The 20,000-nt window shown below is 48.9% G+C and overlaps 1 protein-coding gene across 5 annotated transcripts in view; it reads right to left on the bottom strand.

Moving 5' to 3' along the window:
* The window catches only part of pcbp4 (poly(rC) binding protein 4), a 148,238-nt gene that overhangs the window by 32,437 nt on the left and 95,801 nt on the right, over positions 1–20,000 (bottom strand). For all 5 annotated transcript variants that reach the window (XM_036950945.1, XM_036950942.1, XM_036950944.1 and 2 more), the window contains exons 5-8: positions 14,009–14,125; positions 5,035–5,166; positions 944–1,072; positions 164–238 (exon numbers count right to left, since the gene is read on the bottom strand). In XM_036950945.1, coding sequence (XP_036806840.1) covers positions 164–238; positions 944–1,072; positions 5,035–5,166; positions 14,009–14,125 — 453 coding nt within the window. The remainder of the gene's footprint in view (positions 1–163; positions 239–943; positions 1,073–5,034; positions 5,167–14,008; positions 14,126–20,000) is intronic.

Genomic DNA, 20,000 nt, shown 5'->3' on the forward strand with positions numbered 1-20,000 from the left:
TTATGTTACGAGGTTTCTCGTGTGTGTATGTGTGTGTGTGTGTGTGTGTATGCGTGTGTGTGTGTGTGTGTGTGTGTGTGTGTGTGTGTGTGTGTGTGTGTGTGTGTGTGTGTGTGTGTGTGTGTGTGTGTGTGTGTGTGTGTGTGTGTGTGTGTGTCCTCACCTGGTTCCCGGCGATCATGACTGTTCCTGGGGAGGGGCCGGGTCGATACGGAATAGTGGCTCCTTTCGGAGGTGACTAGATACAAGACGACCAAAATTTTAAACAGTATTAAACTCAAGGTAGCTTTTAGTAAAACATTTAAAAAAACACAAAATCAAATATAGTTGTGCAGCCTAAAAGGATAGATGAGTTGCAGAATGTGTTGGATTAAAGTGGAATAACTAAATCCTTTGATTTCTCTGTTTTAGCATTTAGCATTTAGCATTTATCCTCATAAGTGCTCTACTCGCTGTGGTAAGCTAGTTCTTAAGCCTTGCAGATAAGAGGTTAATTAATACATTTTAAATATCGCATTACAGACAAACAGACATGACATCAGAGGGCACCATCAGACTAACTACTGAAGTAGCCTACTCCTCGAAGTTTGCACTTGTGTTTAAACAACAACATATACATGAAGTGGCCAGTTTATTAGGTACACCGTCCCTTCTACAGACAGTGAGTCACGTGGCTGTGGCTTGTTATGTGAAGCAGGCAGACAGGCATCGAGGCATTCAGTTACTGTTCATTTGAACGTTAGAATGGGACCAAAAATATATCGTTATTTTTTTGTTGTAAACAATAAAAATTGCTACGGTCTTTAAATCAATTATGACCTTCCATCACTTACCATGGTAATGACGTGCTGCTGAAAACCACGAGACATACCGATAAAACAACACTGATATCTGCTAAACTTTCGGGATGAAGTGGTTGGGAACGCAGCCGAGTGTACAGTACCTCGAGAATGACAGTGCAGATGAGTTTAACACACTGGATGACGGCGTCTTGGGTTCCAGATATCGTCACTCCTCTCTCGGTGGAGTTGGGCAGAAGGTCACCAGCTACTTGTACTTGTGCCCCGGTGGTCTGTTGAGTGAGAAAATACACAGGTCATTTATTCATCTGCTTTACAAGAGAAACTACACAGGTCATTTATCTGCTTTACAAGAGAAATTACACAGGTCATTTATCTGCTTTACAAGAGAAATTACACAGGTCATTTATCTGCTTTACAAGAGAAATTACACAGGTCATTTATCTGCTTTACAAGAGAAAAACAAATGGCTTAACTTCTTATTGTTTACCTTTTAATTCTGTCTCATATTTAAATTGCAAATAGACACAGACACTTTCTCAACTGTCTAAAAACAATTCTCCCCTCAAGTTCAAATGTGTGTGTGGGGTTCAAATAGGGGTTCAAATAGGGGTTCAAATAGTGGTTCAAATAGGGGTTCAAATAGGGGTTCAAATAGTGGTTCAAATAGGGGTTCAAATAGTGGTTCAAATAGTGGTTCAAATAGTGGTTCAAATAGGGGTTCAAATAGGGGTTCAAATAGTGGTTCAAATAGGGGTTCAAATAGGGGTTCAAATGGTTCAAATAGTGGGTCAAGTGGTTCAAATGGTTCAAATAGTTCAAGGAGTTTATTTCCCTTTTGCAGGTATTAAGTATCAAGTCACATCATGTTTTGCTGGAGATTTCTGTGTATTATGTACACATGCATAGTGATTTATTTTGATTTATTTAACCTTTATTTAATCTTTATTTAACTAGACAAGTCAGTTAAGAACACACTCTTATTTACAATGACAGCCTGTGGGCCAAATGTGCGCCGCTCTGTGGGACTCCCAATCAGGTCCTCCATCCGTTCCTATCCTAAACAGAACATCTATTAAAACGTGCTGAGTGGTAAGATCAGGAAAAAACTGTTTAGTCATATGTACTGAAGTACTACAAGTAGGATAAAAACAGGTGTCAGGTTCCTCCTCGGCTCTTCTCATCCAGCTCTGATCTGAAATAACTGACCAGGTGAAAACCAGCCTAATGGGGCGGCAGATAGCCTAGTGGTTAGAGGAGGCAAATAGCCTAGTGGTTAGAGGAGGCAGATAGCCTAATGGGGCGGCAGATAGCCTAGTGGTTAAAGGAGGCAGGTAGTCTAGTGGTTAGAGGAGGCAGGTAGTCTAGTGGTTAGAGGAGGCAGGTAGTCTAGTGGTTAGAGGAGGCAGGTAGTCTGGTGGTTAGAGGAGGCAGGTAGCCTAGTGGTTAGAGGAGGCAGATAGCCTGGTGGTTAGAGGAGGCAGGTAGCCTGGTGGTTAGAGGAGGCAGGTAGTCTAGTGGTTAGAGGAGGCAGATAGCCTAGTGGTTAGAGGAGGCAGATAGCCTAATGGGGCGGCAGATAGCCTAGTGGTTAAAGGAGGCAGGTAGTCTAGTGGTTAGAGGAGGCAGGTAGTCTAGTGGTTAGAGGAGGCAGATAGCCTAGTGGTTAAAGGAGGCAGGTAGTCTAGTGGTTAGAGGAGGCAGGTAGCCTAGTGGTTAGAGGAGGCAGGTAGCCTAGTGGTTAGAGAGGCAGGTAGTCTAGTGGTTAGAGTGGCAGGTAGTCTAGTGGATAGAGGAGGCAGGTAGCCTAGTGGTTAGAGGAGGCAGGTAGTCTAGTGGTTAAAGGAGGCAGATAGCCTAGTGGTTAAAGGAGGCAGATAGCCTAGTGGTTAAAGGAGGCAGGTAGTCTAGTGGTTAGAGGAGGCAGGTAGTCTAGTGGTTAGAGGAGGCAGGTAGCCTAGTGGTTAGAGGAGGCAGGTAGTCTAGTGGTTAGAGGAGGCAGGTAGCCTAGTGGTTAGAGGAGGCAGGTAGTCTAGTGGTTAGAGGAGGCAGATAGCCTAGTGGTTAGAGGAGGCAGGTAACCTAGTGGTTAGAGGAGGCACGTAGTATGGTGGTTAGAGTAGGCAGGTAGCCTAGTGGTTAGAGGAGGCAGATAGCCTAGTGGTTAGAGGAGGCAGGGAGTCTAGTGGTTAGAGGAGGCAGGGAGTCTAGTGGTTAGAGGAGGCAGATAGCCTAGTGGTTAGAGGAGGCAGGTAGTCTAGTGGTTAGAGGAGGCAGGTAGCCTAGTGGTTAGAGGAGGCAGGTAACCTAGTAGTTAGAGGAGGCAGGTAGTCTGGTGGTTAGAGGAGGCAGGTAGCCTAGTGGTTAGAGGAGGCAGATAGCCTAGTGGTTAGAGGAGGCAGATAGCCTAGTGGTTAGAGGAGGCAGATAGCCTAATGGGGCGGCAGATAGCCTAGTGGTTAAAGGAGGCAGATAGCCTAGTGGTTAAAGGAGGCAGATAGCCTAGTGGTTAAAGGAGGCAGATAGCCTAATGGGGCGGCAGATAGCCTAGTGGTTAAAGGAGGCAGGTAGTCTAGTGGTTAGAGGAGGCAGGTAGTCTAGTGGTTAGAGGAGGCAGGTAGTCTAGTGGTTAGAGGAGGCAGGTAGTCTAGTGGTTAGAGGAGGCAGGTAGCCTAGTGGTTAGAGGAGGCAGGTAGTCTAGTGGTTAGAGGAGGCAGGTAGCCTAGTGGTTAGAGGAGGCAGGTAGTCTAGTGGTTAGAGGAGGCAGGTAGTCTAGTGGTTAGAGGAGGCAGGTAGTCTAGTGGTTAGAGGAGGCAGATTGGTTAGAGGAGGCAGGTAACCTAGTGGTTAGAGGAGGCAGGTAGCCTAGTGGTTAGACGAGGCAGGTAGCCTAGTGGTTAGAGGAGGCAGATAGCCTAGTGGTTAGAGGAGGCAGGTAGCCTAGTGGTTAGAGGAGGCAGGTAGTCTAGTGGTTAGAGGAGGCAGGTAGCCTAGTGGTTAGAGGAGGCAGATAGCCTAATGGGGTGGCAGATAGCCTAGTGGTTAGAGTGGTAGGTAGCCTAGTGGATAGAGTGTAGAGGCGGCAGGTAGCCTAGTGGTTAGAGGAGGCAGATAGTCTTGTGGTTAGAGGAGGCAGGTAGCCTAGTGGTTAGAGGAGGCAGGTAGTCTAGTGGTTAGAGGCGGCAGGTAGCCTAGTGGTTAGAGGAGGCAGGTAGCCTAGTGGTTAGAGGAGGCAGATAGTCTTGTGGTTAGAGGAGGCAGGTAGCCTAGTGGTTAGAGGAGGCAGGTAGTCTAGTGGTTAGAGGAGGCAGGTAGCCTAGTGGTTAAAGGGGGCAGATAGCCTAGTGGTTAGAGGAGGCCGATAGCCTAATGGGGCGGCAGATAGCCTAGTGGTTAGAGGAGGCAGGTAGCCTAGTGGTTAGAGGAGGCAGGTAGCCTAGTGGTTAGAGGAGGCAGGTAGCCTAGTGGTTAGAGGAGGCAGGTAGCCTAGTGGTTAGAGGAGGCAGGTAGTCTAGTGGTTAGAGGAGGCAGGTAGTCTAGTGGTTAGAGGGGCAGGTAGCCTAGTGGTTAGAGGAGGCAGGTAGCCTAGTGGTTAGAGGAGGCAGATAGTCTAGTGGTTAGAGGAGGCAGGTAGTCTAGTGGTTAGAGGAGGCAGGTAGCCTAGTGGTTAGAGGAGGCAGATAGCCTAGTGGTTAGAGTAGGCAGGTAGTCTAGTGGTTAAAGCGTAAAGAGGCCAGTAACCAGGAAGATTGCTGGATCGAATCCCCGAGCTGACGAGGTAAAAAAATCTGTCGTTCTGAGCAAGGCTGTTAATCCATTGTTTCCCGGGTGCTGTGGATGTCGATTAAGGCAGCCCCCCCACCCACCCCACCCACCTCCCTGATTCAGAGGGGTTGGGGGTTAAATGCAGAAGACACATTTCAGTTGAATACATTCAGTTGGACAACCTTTCCCCTTTCCTGATGAGCTTCCACCATATTGTTTTCACCTGTCCAATGGGAAAAATCCACCTGTCATTAATCTGACACACAGATGCAATAATAAACTGTATCACATGAATCAGACTTTGAACTTTGAACTCTGCCCTCTCCTCACCTGCTTTCCTTTACTGTACTGTACTGAAAGAACTGACAGCGAGCCACCATATTGTTTTCCCAGGTCAAGTCTTTTCCAATCGGTGCAGATGAAGGGGAGGAGACTATGCTAGAGGACAGATGTTGAGAGAAACACTCACCTCTCTGATCTCCTTGATCTTGGAGCCGCCCTTCCCGATGAGAGAGCCACATTGGCTGGCAGGAATGACCAATCGTAGGGTGACGGGAGGCTTGCTGGTGACCGTGCCATTGGCTACCAGAGTTGAAAGGTCCTAGAGAGAACAAAGCTGATTGGTTGTAGAAGGCTTTTAGTAAAGCTTTTTAAAGCTTTTAGTAATTTAGCAGAGTGACTTGTTCTTAGTGTATTCAACTAAGGTGGGTAAAAAGAACCACATAAGGACAGTGACCCTACAACCAGGGGTTTAGTAAGGATACATGGGTAAATGCTGGTCAAGATGACGGTTAGTAATGTAAATGTTTTATTTATTTTTTGTATTTAACCTTTATTTAACCAGGTTGAGAACAAGTTCTTGTTTGCAACTGCGACCTGGCCAAGATAAAGCGTAGCAATTCGACACATACAGTACAACAACACAGAGTTACACATGGAATAATGTACCATTCCTATACTCGTATAAACACCACCTGTAACATTGAGAGTTTAGTTTGCACATCACCGGTTCTGGATCCTGCCAGTCAAGAGGAAGAAAGGCTGATGGAACAGAACTGTGCCAACCTCTGGTATGTTGTCTTCCTCTATCCATTCCTATGTAGATCCTTGTCTGTTGTCTTCCTATATCCCATTCCTATGTAGATCCTTGTCTGTTGTCTTCCTCTATCCATTCCTATGTAGATCCTTGTCTGTTGTCTTCCTATATCCCATTCCTATGTAGATCCTTGTCTGTTGTCTTCCTCTATCCATTCCTATGTAGATCCTTGTCTGTTGTCTTCCTCTATCCATTCCTATGTAGATCCTTGTCTGTTGTCTTCCTCTATCCATTCCTATGTAGATCCTTGTCTGTTGTCTTCCTCTATCCATTCCTATGTAGATCCTTGTCTGTTGTCTTCCTATATCCCATTCCTATGTAGATCCTTGCCTGTTGTCTTCCTCTATCCATTCCTATGTAGATCCTTGTCTGTTGTCTTCCTCTATCCATTCCTATGTAGATCCTTGTCTGTTGTCTTCCTCTATCCATTCCTATGTAGATCCTTGTCTGTTGTCTTCCTCTATCCATTCCTATGTAGATCCTTGTCTGTTGTCTTCCTCTATCCATTCCTATGTAGATCCTTGTCTGTTGTCTTCCTCTATCCATTCCTATGTAGATCCTTGTCTGTTGTCTTCCTATATCCCATTCCTATGTAGATCCTTGCCTGTTGTCTTCCTCTATCCATTCCTATGTAGATCCTTGTCTGTTGTCTTCCTCTATCCATTCCTATGTAGATCCTTGTCTGTTGTCTTCCTCTATCCATTCCTATGTAGATCCTTGTCTGTTGTCTTCCTATATCCCATTCCTATGTAGATCCTTGTCTGTTGTCTTCCTCTATCCATTCCTATGTAGATCCCAGACAATATTTACACTGCTGGTCAAATCTATTCACTTTTCAGAAACACCATTCTCTTTCTCTTAAGAGGGTGACTTGTGGATGAGGTTTTTCCTGGTCATGTGACCTGAACAATGAAAACTGTAGGGCTTGTATTCACAACTTTCCCTTTGCACAAGCCCCACATCATCACATTTGTATTATTTAACCAGGCAAAGCAGTTAAGAACACATTCTTATTTACACAATGAGGAACAGGAACAGTGGCTTAACTACCTTGTTCAGGGGCAGAACAACAGAGCTCAGGGATTCAATCTAGCAACCTTTCGGTAACTGGCCTCAACGCTCTAACCACTAGGCTACCTGCCTCTAACCACTAGGCTACCTGCCTCTAACCACTAGGCTACCTGCCTCTAACCACTAGGCTACCTGCATCTAACCACTAGGCTACCTGCCTCTAACCACTAGGCAACCTGCCTCTCTAACCACTAGGCTACCTGCCTCTAACCACTAGGCTACCTGCCTCTAACCACTAGGCTACCTGCCTCTAACCACTAGGCTACCTGCCTCTAACCACTAGGCTACCTGCCTCTCTAACCACTAGGCTACCTGCCTCTAACCACTAGGCTACCTGCCTCTAACCACTAGGCTACCTGCATCTAACCACTAGGCTACCTGCCTCTAACCACTAGGCAACCTGCCTCTCTAACCACTAGGCTACCTGCCTCTAACCACTAGGCTACCTGCCTCTAACCACTAGGCAACCTGCCTCTCTAACCACTAGGCTACCTGCCTCTAACCACTAGGCTACCTGCCTCTAACCACTAGGCTACCTGCCTCTAACCACTAGGCTACCTGCCTCTAACCACTAGGCTACCTGCCTCTAACCACTAGGCTACCTGCCTCTAACCACTAGGCTACCTGCTTCCCCCATAGTACTGCTCCTGCATATCATACTCTGCTGCAGTAGAGGGCTCATAGAGGTCCAAGGCTCCTTAATTAAGCTATAGGTAATAAATATAATCCTAAATCATGGCCCCAATCAATTAGCCGTAGCATTGCGCCAATCAATTAGCCGTAGCATTGCATCAATCAATTAGCTGTAACATTACACTAATCAATTAGCCGTAGCATTGCACTAATCAATTAGCCGTAGAATTGCAACAATCAATTAGCCGTAGCATTGCATCAATCAATTAGCTGTAGCATTGCGCCAATCAATTAGCCGTAGCATTGTGCTAATCAATTAGCCGTAGCATCGCTCCAATCAATTAGCCGTAGCAGGTCTCTAGAAGCATTTGAAATGTAAATAGCATGGGCTGTCCAGCCGCCCATCACATCAGTTTAGAGTGTACGTGACCTGAATCCGTACTATGCTTCCTTGACTCAAACCTATAGTCTCCCCTGTGTCTTCTCAACGTAATGCACACATGATTATGTATTTCTCTCCAAATAGAAAGTGTGTATAAATGATCAAGGGGTTTGGCGTTTTGGAAGGATCGTTTTAGTATTCTTTCAGCGCTAACTCCTAAATCTCTTGAGCACCGCTTGGAATGGATGGGAGAGAAAGTATACGTTTGTATTCAAAATAACCTGGAGATGAATATCCGTATGCAAACGAGGCAGTGACTTCCTGTCTCTCTATCTTAATCTCTCTTAATGTATTTTTCTCTCTTTCTCTCCCCTCCCTCCTACCTGCCTCCCCTCCCTCTCTCCCTCTCTGTATCTCTCCCCTCCCTCTCTCTCTGTATCTCTCTCCCCTCCCTCTCTCTCTGTATCTCTCTCTCCTCCCTCCCTCTTTGTATCTCTCCCCCTCCCTCTCTCTCTGTATCTCTCCCCTCCCTCTCTCTCTGTATCTCTCTCCCCTCCCTCTCTCTCTGTATCTCTTCCCCTCCCTCTCTCCCCTCCCCCTCTCTCTGTATCTCTCTCCCTCTCTCCCTCCCTCTCTCCCTCCCTCTCTCTCTCTCTCTGTATCTCTCCCCCTCCCTCTCTCCCCTCCCTCTCTCTCTGTATCTCTCCCCCCTCCCTCTCTCTCTGTATCTCTCCCCCTCCTTCTATCTCTATATCTCTCTCCACCTCCCTCTCTCTCTGTATCTCTCCCCCTCCCTCTCTCTCTTCCCCTCCTCCCTATCTCCCTCCCCCCTTTGTCTCTCTCCTCTCTCCCTCCCCTTTGTCTCTTTGTCTCTCTCCCCCCTCTCTCATCTTCCCTGCCCTCCTCTCTCTCCCCCTCCCTTCCTCTCTTCCTCTCTCCCCCCCTCTCTTCCTCTCTCTCTCCCCCCTCCCTCCTCTCTCCATCTCTCTCTCTCTCTCTCTCTCTCCGTTAGCTGGATTAGCTGTGCCTCTCTTTTCTGTCTGGTTGATTGGGGACGGCCGGTTTCTCCTCATGTGGATCAGGCAGATTTAAATGTCACCTCCGAAGACTTAATTTAAAACTATGAAATACTCCCTTAATAGAACAGTATAATCCTCCCTAGTCAATCCAACACTCTAAATCACTGAACAAACCACAGGAAATAGCTACTTCCTTCTATAAGGGTCCTGCTACTCACTACCTTACATACTATGGGCCCGATTTCTAAGTAGTTCTCTCTCTGTCCCTCTCTCATCTTGTGTGTGCCTCTCTCATCTGTTTGAGTGGGAGAACTTGCACAATTGGTGGCTGACTAAATCTTTTTTTGCCCCACAGTATATATGTATATATAAGCAATAAGGCCCGAGGGGGTGTGGTATACGGCTATGGGCTGTTCTTACCCACAATGCATCATGTATGCCTGGATACAGCCCTTAGCCGTGGTATATTGGCCATATATCAAAAACCCAAGAGGTGCCTTATCGCTATTATAACCTGGTTACAACCAGGGCTCGAACTACCCAGTTTATATATATATATATATATATAGAGAGAGATATTGTTTAGTACAAATCTCTTTTTGTAACAGTAGGAAAAACAAAGAGCAACACAGTGTGTCCTCAGAGGAAGTTAACAGAACATACAGTCATTTAAATATTTGTGTGTTTCTTTCTGTTCTCTGTGTCTTTAAGAGTCACAATACTATTACTCAGTTTATTTTTTTTTTTTTTGGGGGGGGGGGGGGGCGGGGGAAGTCAGACTACCATGTGATGACTTGTTATTGTTCATTGTAAAACCAGAAAAGAGACATAGCTGACCCACCAGCTGACCAAGTCTGAATGGGGCTCCTTGTAACTTTCTTCTTTCTTTCAGTAGCGTGTTTTACATCACACTAAAACGTGCTCTTTAGCACACTCATGTGTTGTACATCACGTGACTGGGCGGAGCAGGGCTCCAGGACCACCCCTAGTGTTACTATGGGAACTCTGTCTTCACTGTGAAGGGAGGAGTCAACAGAGGGACTGTGAGAGGAGATGTCTATAAGCCTGTATGTGTGACAGAAAGAGTGAGATACACACACACACACGCACGCACGCACACACACACACGCACGCACACACACACAAAAACACACACACACACACACACACACACACACACACACACACACACACACACACACACACACACACACACACACACACACACACACACACACACACACACACACACACACACACACACACACACACACACACAAGCTAGTCCTGCTGCTCAGCCTGCCTGCACGCTCTCTCTCCCTGGACGTGTTTCAAATAACAGCTGCCCGCCAAAAAAAACGGTCTGATGTGTCAGACTTGCCTCAGCAGCGATGCGATGCCGCCATCAAATAAAAAATATGCACCGAATCAAAACCTCCACATCTCAAGGATAAACCAGACCATGTCTTTTTTTTTTTTTTTTGACAGAAAAAGAGAGATTGCTGCACAATAGTTTCCCAGACAACGACAGAACACTGAAGGCTTCCTCTCTCACGTAACATTCTCCTTTCTCTATAGCTGAAAAGCTGGTCGTGCCCTTAGTCGCGGATGCTTGCCGAGAGATGCGGATGCTTGCAGAGAGGTGCGGATGCTTGCCGAGAGGTGTTAGGCCCACGGCTGCTACTTAGATCAGTGATATCCTGATTTCCGATGGACACACATTGTCACGCATAGAATCCAGGATACAGCAGATGATATGGACTCACATGCAGGTCTTAGACAGAGCCCCCACATCAAATTGGTTGTTTACAATCCAATTAGACGAGACGACTGACATTTCACATGCCGCTTCTGGTATATATTTGTTACATATACGAAGAATTTATAGAGTTACCTCGGATCTGCAGGTGAAATATTCGGTGTTCTGAACGAGTACATAACAGGACATGAATTAGGATGGGTCCGTCCGAAAAGACCGCTGCTCAAACTATCCATGCAGAGACACGTGCAAGTGGCATTTTCCAAGCAAGCTATCGGCCTAATCCCAAAGGTGTTCAATGGCTTTGTGCAAGCCAGTCAAGTTCATCCACACAGATCTCGACAAACAATTTCTAAGGGGCTTAGCCCAAAACATAAAAAACAGCCCCAGACCAGTGTTCCTCCTCCACCAAACTTTACAATTGGCACTACGCATTCGGGTAGGTAGTGTTCTTCTGGCATCCGCCAAACCCAGATTCGTCCGTCGGACTGCCAGATGGTGAAGCGTGATTCATCACTCCAGCGAACTTGTTTCCACTGCTCCAGAGTCCAATGGCGTTGAGCTTTACACCACTCCAGCCGACGCTTGGTATTGCGCATGGTGATCTTAGGCTTGTGTGCGGCTGTTCGGCCATGGAAACCCAGTTCATGACACTCCAGACAAAGAGTTCTGGTGCTGACGTTGCTTCCAGAAGGCAGTTTGGAACTCGGTAGTGAGTGTTCACAGATTATTTTTAAGCTTCAGCACTCAGCACTCGGCGCTCCAGTTCTGTGAGCTTGTGCGGCCTACCACTTTGCGGCTAAGCCGTTGTTGCTCCTAGATGTTTCCACGTCAAAATAACAGCACTTACAGTTGACCGGGGCAGCTCTAGCAGGGCAGATATTTGACGAACTGACTTGTTGGAAAGGCGGCTTCCTGTGACGATGCCACGTTGAAAGTCTTCGATGTCACAATGCCACGTTGAAAGTCACTGAGCTCTTCAGTGAGGCCATTCTACTGCCAATGTTTGTTTATGGAGATTGCATGGCCGTGTGCTCAAATGTATCCACCTGTCAGCAGCGTGTGTGGCTGAAATAGCCAAATCCACTCATTTGAAGGGGTGTCCACATACTTTTGTATATAGTGTATTTATCAGAGTTACAATAAGCCATATTTGAGTAATTTACATACATTACTATGAAGCGGCAGCTGCAGAGATGGACAGCCCATGTGTGCTGAAAGTAGGCTAATTCGAGAAGACCAAATTCCTTTAAACAGTCATTAATTTTAATTTAACATTTTAATTTAACTTGAGGATACTAACAACAAGAGGGCTTTCTTCCTATTCCAGAAATAAGTTAAAACCAGGGCTCGAATTGAGGGGGTATGTGAGGGTATATTGAGAGGGTATGTGAGGGTATATTGATTAGGTATGTGAGGGTATATTGAGGGGGTATGTGAGGGTATATTGAGGAGGTATGTGAGGGTATATTGAGGGGGTATGTGAGGGTATATTGAGGGGGTATGTGAGGGTATATTGAGGGGGTATGTGAGGGTATATTGAGGGGGTATGTGAGGGTATATTGACAGGGTATGTGAGGGTATATTGACAGGGTATGTGAGGGTATATTGACAGGGTATGTGAGGGTATATTGACATGGTATGTGAGGGTATATTGAGGAGGTATGTGAGGGTATATTGAGGAGGTATGTGAGGGTATATTGAGGGGGTATGTGAGGGTATATTGAGGGGGTATGTGAGGGTATATTGAGGGGGTATGTGAGGGTATATTGAGGGGGTATGTGAGGGTATATTGAGGGGGTATGTGAGGGTATATTGAGGGGGTATGTGAGGGTATATTGAGGAGGTATGTGAGGGTATATTGAGGAGGTATGTGAGGGTATATTGAGGGGGTATGTGAGGGTATATTGAGGGGGTATGTGAGGGTATATTGAGTCAGTCAGTCTCAACGTTAACAGTGAAGAGGCGACTCCGGGATGCTGGACATCTAGGCAGAGATGCAAAGAAAAAGCCATATCTCAGACTGGCCAATAAAATGAAAAGATTAAGATGGGCAAAAGAACACAGACACTGGACAGAGGAACTCTGCCTAGAAGGCCAGCATCCTGGAGTCGCCTCTTCACTGTTGACATTGAGACTGGTGTTTTGTGGGTACTATTTAATGAAGCTGCCAGTTGAGGACTTGTGAGGCGTCTGTTTCTCAAACTAGACACTCTAATGTACTTGTCCTCTTGCTCAGTTGTGCACCGGGGCCTCCCACTCCTCTTTCTATTCTGGTTAGGGCCAGTTTGTGCTGTTCTGTGAAGGGAGTAGTACACAGCGAGATCTTCACTTTCTTGGCAATTTCTCGCATGGAATAGCCTTAATTTCTCCGAACAATAATAGACTGACAAGTTTCAGAAGAAAGCCTGTAAGCCTGAGCCTGTAATCGAACCCACAAATAACGACGCTCCAGATACTCAACTAGTCTAAAGAAAGCCAGTTTTATTGCTTCTATAATCAGAACTACAGTTTTCAGCTGTGCTAACATTATTGCAAAAGGGTTTTTCTAATGATCAATTAACCTTTTAAAATGATAAACTTGGATTAGCTAACACAACGTGTCATTGGAACACAGGAGTGACGGTTGCTGATAATGGGCCTCTGGACACCTATATAGATTTTCCATAAAGAAATCAGCCGTTTCCAGCACCAATAGTCATTTACAACATTAACAATATCTACACTGTGTTTCTGATCAATTTGATGTTATTTTAATGGACAAAAAAGTAGTTTTTCTTTAAAAAACAAGGACATTTCTAAGTGACCCCGAACGTTTGGACGGTAGTGTGTATTTTTTTTAAACTTAGAAGTAAATAATAATGAAATAAAAAATGCCTTATTAGGCATTGAATTCCCCTCCTGGCTGCTTACAAAATAAATAACAGTTTCTAAAACTTCATATCTAATGCTCTGGTCTGTACTAGTGGTGAGGGTTAACTTCATATCTAATGCTCTGGTCTGTACTAGTGGTGAGGGGTTAACTTCATATCTAATGCTCTGGTCTGTACTAGTGGTGAGGGGTTAACTTCATATCTAATGCTCTGGTCTGTACTAGTGGTGAGGGGTTAACTGCATATCTAATGCTCTGGTCTGTACTAGGGGTGATTGGTAAATGGTAGGCATGTTCTCTGCTATCCACCTCATGTTTTAATTATCATTTTGTGCATAGGGGAGGGTCACTTGTGTCTTTTCCAAGTGTTCGGGGAGGGGAGGGTAAAACAATTTTCTTACTGAAGGGAGGGCCATCAATTTTCATTTCAGAGGGATTCAATTTTCTCCAGATATCCCTCATTATAAATAACGTACAGTCCCTTAACTCAGTCAGCTCCCTGTTCAAGGTCTATTGAATGGAATAGTGCAACATGCTCACTAATCATCCAGAGGTTTGAAAAGCAGGCAGAGACGAGAGACGAGAGAAAAGAGAGAAAGACAGAGACGGACCTCTTCCAGTTTGAGAGTGATCATCGTGAAGGCCCTGAAGACACAGTCTGTAGGTCCTGTAATGGTGATGATCCTCTCTGGACACGAACCCTCTGAAATGTTGACACGGGCGCTGCTCTGTGATGGATGGAATAGAGGGATGGAGGACAAGAAGAAGAGAGGAGAAGACAACTATCATTCCCACTGCACTACAGTGGTTCAGTAGCTGTGGAGACGCAAACACGTGGCTCTTTCGTTCCATGCCAAATTCAGTATTGAAGGCCCCTTGTCTTTGTCTTGGAGAGCCAGCCACTGAACAAACCACACAATCTGAGGATTGTGGACTGAGGTTGTTTCATTGAAGTGGTGAGTGTGTGTATCTGTTGGCGGGGGGAGTGGAGGGAGAGCAGAGGGAGAATGGCGGGAGAGTGGAGGGACAGCGGAGGGAGAACGAGGGAGTGGAGGGAGAATGGGGAGAGTGGAGGGAGAATGGGGAGAGTGGAGGGAGAATGGAGGGAGGGAGAATGGGGAGAGTGGAGGGAGAATGGGGAGAGTGGAGGGAGAATGGGGAGAGTAGAGGGAGAACGGAGGGAGAGCGGAGGGAGAACGGAGGGAGAGCAGAGGGAGAATAGGGAGAGTGGAGGGAGAATGGGGAGAGTGGAGGGAGAACGGAGGGAGAGTGGAGGGAGAACGGAGGGAGAGTGGAGGGAGAATGGGGAGAGTGGAGGGAGAATGGGGAGAGTGGAGGGAGAACGGAGGGAGAGCGGAGGAGAATGGGGAGAGTGGAGGGAGAACGGAGGCAGAGTGGAGGGAGAACGGAGGGAGAGTGGAGGGAGAATGGGGAGAGTGGAGGGAGAACGGAGGGAGAGCAGAGGGAGAATGGGGAGAGTGGAGGGGTAATGGGGAGAGTGGAGGGAGAACGGAGGGAGAGTGGAGGGAGAACGGAGGGAGAGTGGAGGGAGAACGGAGGGAGAGTGGAGGGAGAATGGAGAGAGTGGAGGGAGAATGGGGAGAGTGGAGGGAGAACGGAGGGAGAGCGGAGGGAGAATGGGGAGAGTGGAGGGAGAATGGAGGGAGGGTGGAGGGAGAGCGGAGGGAGAATGGGGAGAGTGGAGGGAGAACGGAGGGAGAGTGGAGGGAGAATGGGGAGAGTGGAGGGAGAACGGAGGGAGAGTGGAAGGAGAATGGGGAGAGTGGAGGGAGAACGGAGGGGGGTGGAGGGAGAGCGGAGGGAGAATGGGGAGAGTGGAGGGAGAACGGAGGGAGAGTGGTGTGAGAATGGGGAAAGTGGAGGGAGAACAGAGGGAGAGTGGAGGGAGAATGGGGAGAGTGGAGGGAGAACGGAGGGAGAGAGGAAGGAGAATGGGGAGAGTGGAGGGAGAACGGAGGGAGAGCAGAGGGAGAGCGGAGGGAGAATGGGGAGAGTGGAGGGACAGCGGAGGGAGAGCGGCGGGAGAGCGGAGGGAGAATGGTGAGAGTGGAGGGAGAATGGGGAGAGTGGAGGGAGAGTGGAGGGAGAACGGAGGGGGAGTGGAGGGAGAACAGAGGGAGAGTGGAGGGAGAATGGGGAGAGTGGAGGGAGAATGGGGAGAGTGGAGGGAGAACGGAGGGAGAACGGAGGGAGAATGGGGAGAGAGCGGAGGGAGAATGGGGAGAGTGGAGGGAGAATGGGGAGAGTGGAGGGAGAGCGGAGGGAGAATGGGGAGAGAGGCGGGAGAACGGAGGGAGAATGGGGAGAGTGGAGGGAGAACGGAGGGAGAGTGGAGGGAGAATGGGGAGAGTGGAGTGAGAACGGAGGGAGAGTGGAGGGAGAATGGGGAGAGTGGAGGGAGAACGGAGGGAGAGTGGAGGGAGAGCGGAGGGAGAGTGGAGGGAGAATGGGGAGAGTGTAGGGAGAGCGGAGGCAGAGTGGAGGGAGAGTGGGGAGAGTGGAGGGAGAACGGAGGGAGAGTGGAGGGAGAATGGGGAGAGTGGAGGGAGAACGGAGGGAGAGTGGAGGGAGAATAGGGAGAGTGGAGGGAGAACGGAGGGAGAGTGGAGGGAGAGCGGAGGGAGAATGGGGAGAGTGTAGGGAGAGCGGAGGGAGAATGGGGAGAGTGGAGGGAGAGCGGAGGGAGAGTGGAGGGAGAATGGGGAGAGTGTAGGGAGAGCGGAGGCAGAGTGGAGGGAGAGTGGGGAGAGTGGAGGGAGAGCGGAGGGAGAATGGGGAGAGAGGCGGGAGAACGGAGGGAGAATGGGGAGAGTGGAGGGAGAACGGAGGGAGAGTGGAGGGAGAATGGGGAGAGTGGAGTGAGAACGGAGGGAGAGTGGAGGGAGAATGGGGAGAGTGGAGGGAGAACGGAGGGAGAGTGGAGGGAGAGCGGAGGGAGAGTGGAGGGAGAATGGGGAGAGTGTAGGGAGAGCGGAGGCAGAGTGGAGGGAGAGTGGAGGGAGAATGGGGAGAGTGGAGGGAGAAAGGAGGGAGAGTGGAGGGAGAATAGGGAGAGTGGAGGGAGAATGGAGGGAGAGTGGAGTGAGAGCGGAGGGAGAGCGGAGGGAGAGTGGAGGGAGAATGGGGAGAGTGTAGGGAGAGCGGAGGGAGAATGGGGAGAGTGGAGGGACAGCGGAAGGAGAGTGGAGAGAGTGGAGGGAGAATGGGGGGAGAGCTGATGGAGAACGGAGGGAGAGTGGAGGGAGAATGGGGGCAGAACTGGGGAGAGCTGATGGAGAACGGAGGGAGAACGGAGGGAGAGTGGAGGGAAGGTGGAGGGAGAACGGAGGCAGAGTGAGGGAGAACGGAGGTAGAGTGGAGGGAGAATGGGGAGAGTGGAGGGAGAACGGAGGGAGAGCAGAGGGAGAATGGGGAGAGTGGAGGGGTAATGGGGAGAGTGGAGGGAGAACGGAGGGAGAGTGGAGGGAGAACGGAGGGAGAGTGGAGGGAGAATGGAGAGAGTGGAGGGAGAATGGGGAGAGTGGAGGGAGAACGGAGGGAGAGCGGAGGGAGAATGGGGAGAGTGGAGGGAGAATGGAGGGAGGGTGGAGGGAGAGCGGAGGGAGAATGGGGAGAGTGGAGGGAGAACGGAGGGAGAGTGGAGGGAGAATGGGGAGAGTGGAGGGAGAACGGAGGGAGAGTGGAAGGAGAATGGGGAGAGTGGAGGGAGAACGGAGGGGGGTGGAGGGAGAGCGGAGGGAGAATGGGGAGAGTGGAGGGAGAACGGAGGGAGAGTGGTGTGAGAATGGGGAAAGTGGAGGGAGAACAGAGGGAGAGTGGAGGGAGAATGGGGAGAGTGGAGGGAGAACGGAGGGAGAGAGGAAGGAGAATGGGGAGAGTGGATGGAGAACGGAGGGAGAGCAGAGGGAGAGCGGAGGGAGAATGGGGAGAGTGGAGGGACAGCGGAGGGAGAGCGGCGGGAGAGCGGAGGGAGAATGGTGAGAGTGGAGGGAGAATGGGGAGAGTGGAGGGAGAGTGGAGGGAGAACGGAGTGGGAGTGGAGGGAGAACGGAGGGAGAGTGGAGGGAGAATGGGGAGACTGGAGGGAGAATGGGGAGAGTGGAGGGAGAACGGAGGGAGAACGGAGGGAGAATGGGGAGAGTGGAGGGAGAGCGGAGGGAGAATGGGGAGAGTGGAGGGAGAATGGGGAGAGTGGAGGGAGAGCGGAGGGAGAATGGGGAGAGAGGCGGGAGAACGGAGGGAGAATGGGGAGAGTGGAGGGAGAACGGAGGGAGAGTGGAGGGAGAATGGGGAGAGTGGAGGGAGAACGGAGGGAGAGTGGAGGGAGAATGGGGAGAGTGGAGGGAGAACGGAGGGAGAGTGGAGGGAGAGCGGAGGGAGAGTGGAGGGAGAATGGGGAGAGTGTAGGGAGAGCGGAGGCAGAGTGGAGGGAGAGTGGGGAGAGTGGAGGGAGAACGGAGGGAGAGTGGAGGGAGAATAGGGAGAGTGGAGGGAGAACGGAGGGAGAGTGGAGGGAGAGCAGAGGGAGAGCGGAGGGAGAGTGGAGGGAGAATGGGGAGAGTGTAGGGAGAGCGGAGGGAGAATGGGGAGAGTGGAGGGACAGCGGAAGGAGAGTGGAGAGAGAATGGGGGGAGAGCTGATGGAGAACGGAGGGAGAGTGGAGGGAGAATGGGGGCAGAACCGGGGAGAGCTGATGGAGAACGGAGGGAGAACGGAGGGAGAGTGGAGGGAAGGTGGAGGGAGAATGGGGAGAGTGGAGGGAGAACGGAGGGAGAGCAGAAGGAGAGTGGAGAGAGAACGGAGGGAGAATGGAGGGAGACTGGAGGGAGAACGGGGAGAGAACGGAGGGAGAACGGAGGGAGAACGGAGGGAGAACGGAGGGAGAGCGGAGGGAGAATGGGGAGAGTGGAGGGAGAACGGAGGGAGAGCAGAGGGAGAGTGGAGAGAGAACGGAGGGAGAATGGAGGGAGAATGGAGGGAGACTAGAGGGAGAATAGGGGGAGAACAGAGGGAGAGTGGAGGGGGAACGGAGGGAGAGCGGAGGGAGAACGGAGGGAGAACGGAAGGAGAACGGAGGGAGAGCGGAGGGAGAACGGAGGGAAGGATGGAATCATGGTGTGTTTTTATATCCTCACTCCCCACTGAGTCATTCAAAACAACAAGCTCTTCTGAGGACTCACTGAAGATGGATAAACATACAGTATACGTGTGTGTGTGTGTGTGTGTGTGCGTGCGTGCGCGTGCGTGCGTGTGTGTGTGTGTGTGTGTCTCAGCTATGCAAGTGTGTGTGCTTGCATATGTTGTGTGTGTGTGTGTGTGTCTGTGCATCTTTATGTGTGTGTCTCCCATCTCTGTGTGTGATTCATTGAACTGCAGGCTCATAGAATTAGGAATTAGAATACTAGAATGGAGGTTAATCTTATAATGATGGAATAAAGGTCAGCCATTTTGGTCAGGGAGTTGTTCAACCATGGTTTACCAGTAGTGTGATAAGACATTGTGTAAAATAATACATCTGAATAATGTTTCTGCACTGTATGTTTGTTAGCTAGCTAGCCAGTCAGTTTTAGAGGAAACATTCCTTAGTGTTTAAAAATAATAATTAACTGTCAATATGACAACATTCCATTCAAACAATACAGTCGATTCACAGCCAAACACTGGCTGACATCAGCTGTTGACAGGACTTAGACAAGATGTAAATGCAACAACTACTAATATTGTATCATATAATATATTTTAGCACAACTTTCCAAGAAAACAAACATTTAGATATATTTTAAAGGCTATTTATACAGAAATTGCTATAAAAAAAAACATAAAAATGTATTTATACTTATTTTACAGTATATGATAATATTTTAGGTTGACAATACTTCTCTACTACACGATTGTGATATATTACATGCCTTACTTTTATTTTCCTGCATAAGTAAAATCTAAATCTACTGCCATTCATTCCAATTAGACTTGTTTGGATTTCTCCCTGACCAAGATGGCCGACATTTTCTCCCCCCATTCTGGAACTTTGACGGTTTATGACATAGCCCCTCTAGTAATTGAATATGATCTCTATGTGCAGGGCTCCCAGCTCCTGTCTGTTTCATTAAGGTCTGCTCACTCAGTCTCTGGTCAGTCATCAAGACCCCCGGCTCTGTGTGTGCCTGCATGTGTGTACGGACATGTGCGATCACTCAGTCTAGAGTCAATCTAGGGCCAATCTTAAAGACACCCTGCTCTGCTTCTTCCCATGATAATGTTTTTATCACCATCATGGAGACAGCTTTACTAATGCCATTATCGCCACAGAGACAGATCAGCTAACAAGACTACCCTGCCAAGGAGCCTGGAGGGAGGGGGGAAGGAGAGAGAGAGAGAGAGATATCAGCTAACAAGACATCCCTGCCAAGGAGCCTGGAGGGAGGTGGGAAGGAGAGAGAGAGATCAGCTAACAAGACATCCCTGCCAAGGAGCCTGGAGGGAGGGGGGAAGGAGAGAGAGAGAGAGAGAGAGATCAGCTAACAAGACATCCCTACCAAGGAGCCTGGAGGGAGGTGGGAAGGAGAGAGAGAGATCAGCTAA

Source organism: Oncorhynchus mykiss, chromosome 17 (genome assembly GCF_013265735.2).
Source record: "Oncorhynchus mykiss isolate Arlee chromosome 17, USDA_OmykA_1.1, whole genome shotgun sequence".
Lineage (NCBI taxonomy): Eukaryota > Metazoa > Chordata > Actinopteri > Salmoniformes > Salmonidae > Oncorhynchus > Oncorhynchus mykiss.